Raw genomic sequence first — 4,421 nt, 5'->3', positions numbered from 1 at the left:
CCCAGAAGACCTTGCACACGCACTCGGCCAGGAAGTCGTGCAGTGGCCGCGTCCCCGAGCGCCACAAGCGCCACCTCGCGGGGGCGGGGCTCCAGACAGGCGGCAACCTCAGTGAGCATGTCCTGGGATGACGCCACGTGTGGCCGCCATGTACACCCACCCCACCCCGCCCCCCACCCCCGCTCGAACCGCAGGTTCCGCTCACACCCTCGCCTGCGCTCAGGCCCAGGAACCGTATACCCGCGTCCACCTGCCGCGTCACGTCCAGGGTCTGTGCCTGTGAGTGTGAACATATGTGTGAGCTTGGGACCCCGACTGCGTCCCTGGGGTCCCAGGCCCTGTTCCCCACCCCTCTAACACTCACCAGCGAGACTGCCCACCTCCGCACCAGGGGCGTGTGACGCCTGGGACCGCCCGGTTCAGTGCCCTCAATACCCGGGGTGCCAGGGAGTAGGTCATGGTGTGGCGGCTGCCTGCGGGGACACACGCATACAAACACCAAAGACCTTCCAGAAATCAAGCTGAGGTTCCAAAGTCTTGGTGATATTGTCTTTTGATTATTAGCTGTTTCCTGCTATGAATTTCTCATTTGCTCTTGTAGATTTTCCATCATTAACTGGGCACAATTTTCCCTCTACTAAAGGAATATTTAGATAATTTTCTGAGCTGTAACTTAGCCAGGATTCCTAATTTCAGGCCCTTCTGTCATTATTATCATTAGCAGCGAGGACCATCCCAAGAAGGAAAATGTGTCTAATCAGAGATAGATATGTACTCTCTAGAAACTGACTTAAGCATCCCACAATACCTGTTTGAGGAGACCTGGTAAAACTTTCTCAGTTTTAAAGTCCTATCCCTCGTTTTAGATTCACCTTTAACAATTAACTCAGAACTAAAGGATTCCTACTTAAGTTACATCTAGCCATGATGGAACTTGCCTAGACAAGTTATCTAATGTGTGAGCACACTTTCCAGAAACAGCAGGAGCAGAGATATCTTGGAGAGATAAGGGTTAAAGGAATAAAAGGTCAGTTTTATTTTCAGAGTGGGGTGGTCAGAGAAGAGAAAAGAGAGTAGAAGAACTAGACTGTTAAGAACTGGGGAGGAATGTACTGAAATGGGAAAGAACTAGACTGAAGGGCTAGAAGAGAGTACTAGAGGAACAAGATGGAAGATGGCAGATAAGGAAGAACAAGATGAGAATGAAGGAGATGGGAGCAGAGCTAATATGGAAAAGAACTAGTTGGATGAGAACCTTAGTGGGGGCATGACAAACACGTGCGCACAAGGTCGGGGCGTGGGCACCAACACACGTGTGCACATGGATTGGGGTCATCACAGACACACGCGTGTGCAAACGGAAACGCATTCTTGTGCACGAGGGACGGCGTCCATCACACACACACGCGCGAGTGCACAGGGGATGTGGCTGATCTCAGACACACGCGTGCACCCAGCCTGGTATCTGTCCCAACGTGCACGCCCCTGTACACGCCCCATGGAGGCACACTCGTGCCCCCAGGGCTCGGGTGCGCATGTTTGCACCCGTGTCCTAGCGTGTCCCCGTGGGCGCCATCCGGGCGGAATAAATACCCGTGGGCTGACACACACACACACACACAAGGTCATAGGGTGTCATCACTGTCCGCGAACTCGTACAGGTCCAGGTCGCCCAGCGCAGACTCCAATGGCAAGGGTGGCAGCGTGGGGTCGAGCTCCAGCCTGGGGGCGGGGTCAGGTGTGAGGTCACACGTCACATGCAGCAAGGAAGTCCGTCCCCCCCAGAGACGGCACATGCAGGAGCACAGGAAGCCCCGCCCCCAGAAACACACATCACATGTGGGGCACAGGAGGCCCCGCCCCCGTCTCCACCCACCTGTCATCCCACGGCTCCTCCCCCGCCTCCGCTGCCTCCTCAGCCACCAGGAAGTCGAACTCCTTGGCCGCGAACTTCTCCCAGTCCGTCAGCGCCGGGCCCTCCGCCTCCTGGGTGGGCGGGGCCTTGGTGAGAGGGGCAGGGCCCGGGCCACACCCACCCACGGTAGACATGCCAATTATCACACACACAGGGCTATTCAGGGAAATGGTCCGTGGCTGGTGGGCGTGGCCAGGGCAGGGTGGGCGGGGCAAACCAAGGTGGGCGGGGTCGCCCGGCCCCGGCCACGCCCACCTGCCCCAGCCAGGCGGGCTCGCGCTGCTCGCGGTCCAGGTACTTGTGGACGTTGAAGAACGTGTCGAAGAAGGCGCTGGCCAGGCCGCAGCTCTTCAGGGCCCCCAGCGTGATGCGCCCTGGGGGCGGGGTCACACGTCAGCACAGGTTCACTAGCTCACGGGGCTCCACGGCCTCTCACGTGGCGCCCCCACTTCCCCCGCACGCGTGTGGCGCCCCCACTTCCGCCGCACACGTGTCACGCCCCCCACTTCCCCCGCACACGTGTCACGCCCCCCACTGCCCCCCCCCCGCACACGTGTCGCGCCCCCACTTCTCCCGCACGCGTGTCGCGCCCCCCACTTCCGCCGCACACGTGTCACGCCCCCCACTGACCCCCCCCCGCACGCGTGTGGCGCCCCCACTTCCCCCGCACACGTGTCACGCCCCCACTTCCCCCGCACACGTGTCGCGCCCCCACTCCCCCCCACCCCCCCGCACATGTGTCGCGCCCCCCACTTCCCCCCACCCCCCCCCCCCGCACACGTGTCGCGCCCCCCACTTCCCGCGCACGCGCGTGGTGCTCACCGCGTGTCGCTCACCCGGCGTGCGCAGCCTGAGCATGTCGAGCACCTGGCACGCGCAGTCGCGGAAGGGCAGCGGCTCCACGTCCAGGGCCTCCAGGCGCCGCGCCTGCTCCGTGTAGAAGTGCTCCAGCTCGAAGAGGGAGACCACGCCGTCGCCGTCCAGGTCCATGCAGCGGAACCAGTACTCCACGCTGGGGCGCGGGCGCGGGCGCGGGGGGACACGGGGAGGACACAGTGAGGACACACGCCGTGGACACAGGCCCCTCCCCCGCGCAAGGCCCCGCCCCCACCTGGTGGGCGTGGTCTTGTCCTCCTCCGACAGCAGGAACCACACGAAGTCCGAGAAGCCCATCTTCCCGTCCTGACGCCCTTTCCCGCCCCTGGGGATAGGCGGGGGTGGGGGTGACGTCAGGGGCCGGGGAGGTGATCGACAGCCTGGGAGCCCCGCCCATGCCCCAGGAGCTTCGCCCACCCCGCGGCTCACCGCGTGACAGCGCCTGAGAAGATCCTGTCGATCATCCTGGAGGAAATGGCTGAGGGGGGGCGGGGTTGGCGATTGGGGCGGGCCCCGCCCACTCCAGCCCGGCCCCGCCCACTCCAGCCCAGGCTTGCCGGTGTCCCAGGCCCCGCCCCCGTCGCCGGCCCCGCCCCCCAGCCTCACCGCCATCTGCGTAGCGGCCCAGATCCCTAGCGTCCAGCCGCAGGTCGCCATCGGTGTCGAGCTCCTGGAACTTGCAGACGATGACGCGGACGTGCGCCAAGGAGAAGAACGCTGTCATGCGGTTGATGTCGGGCTCCACTTCCAGCTGGGACACGCTCTGGGGGACGGGGAAACGGGACGGGGGTCACAGGGGCCAGCGACTGTCCCCTAGGGCCTCCATAGGGATTCTGGGAGGCTCCACCCCTTCCTCAGGCCCCGCCCCCAGACCACGCCCTCCCAACCTGAGGGAAAGTGGAACACAGGAAGCTCCGCCCCCAAACACAGCCCACCCCATCCCCGCAAGCCCCGCCCCGCCCCGCCCACCTGCAGGAAGCGGCTCCTCCGCAGCTCCGAACAAGTGATCCTCCCAGACCACGACCGGTTCACAGTGTAGAAGATCCTCTGGGTGACCTGCGCGTTGCGGGGGCGGGGGGAGGTGGGGGGGTTGTGGGGGTCACACAGGGTCACAGGGTGGGGGCGGGGCTGAGGGAGGGCGTGTCCTCATGCAGTGGGCAAGTCCCGAGGTGGGCGTGTCCCCGCCCAGCCAAGCACACCGCTCACCGTGGCGATGTAAGGTGCGCGGAACTCCGGCACCTCCTTCAGGAAGGACAGCCCGGGGTGCGAGTTCACCACGTCCTGGGGGCGGGATTCGTGAGGGCAGGGACGGGAGGGGGGTGGAACATCAGGGGGCGGGGCCTCATGAGGGGCGGGAAATGAGGCTGACAGGCCATCGGGGCGGAGCCAAGAAAAGGACATGGGAAATGTGAATGTTTCATCACGTTCTGGGGGGCGGGGCTTCGCCAGGGGCGGGGCCTGGGTGTGACAGGCCTCGAGGGGCGGAGCCATATGTGTGACAAGCAGAGTGGACCGCACTAAAAACGGACATAGAAGCCGTGAGTGTCCATTATGACCTAGGGAGGGGGCGGAGCTCGGGGAGGGGCGGGGCATCATGAGGGACAGGGGGGTGAGTGACAGGCCATGAGGG

General features: G+C 63.7%; 1 protein-coding gene across 4 annotated transcripts in view; it reads right to left on the bottom strand.

The window, feature by feature from the left end:
- Nucleotides 1-1,272: 1,272 nt before the first annotated feature.
- The window catches only part of LOC118571786 (serine/threonine-protein phosphatase 2A regulatory subunit B'' subunit delta-like), a 4,893-nt gene continuing 1,744 nt past the window's right edge, over nt 1,273-4,421 (bottom strand). Inside the window, exons 5-13 of one of the 4 annotated variants that reach the window (XM_036171051.1) lie at nt 3,998-4,072; nt 3,761-3,847; nt 3,398-3,554; nt 3,221-3,269; nt 3,027-3,116; nt 2,752-2,927; nt 2,171-2,289; nt 1,877-1,986; nt 1,273-1,722 (exon numbers count right to left, since the gene is read on the bottom strand). In XM_036171051.1, coding sequence (XP_036026944.1) covers nt 1,626-1,722; nt 1,877-1,986; nt 2,171-2,289; nt 2,752-2,927; nt 3,027-3,116; nt 3,221-3,269; nt 3,398-3,554; nt 3,761-3,847; nt 3,998-4,072 — 960 coding nt within the window. In that variant the 3' untranslated portion in view covers nt 1,273-1,625. Of the gene's footprint in view, nt 1,723-1,876; nt 2,290-2,737; nt 2,928-3,026; nt 3,117-3,220; nt 3,270-3,397; nt 3,555-3,760; nt 3,848-3,997; nt 4,073-4,421 lie in introns of those variants that run through there. The other 3 variants (XM_036171053.1, XM_036171054.1, XM_036171052.1) reach the window with 3 other exon arrangements.

Source organism: Onychomys torridus, chromosome 21, assembly GCF_903995425.1.
Source record: "Onychomys torridus chromosome 21, mOncTor1.1, whole genome shotgun sequence".
Lineage (NCBI taxonomy): Eukaryota > Metazoa > Chordata > Mammalia > Rodentia > Cricetidae > Onychomys > Onychomys torridus.
The sequence above is the reverse complement of the archived record's forward strand: the minus strand, read 5'-3'. Positions and strand labels throughout refer to the sequence as shown.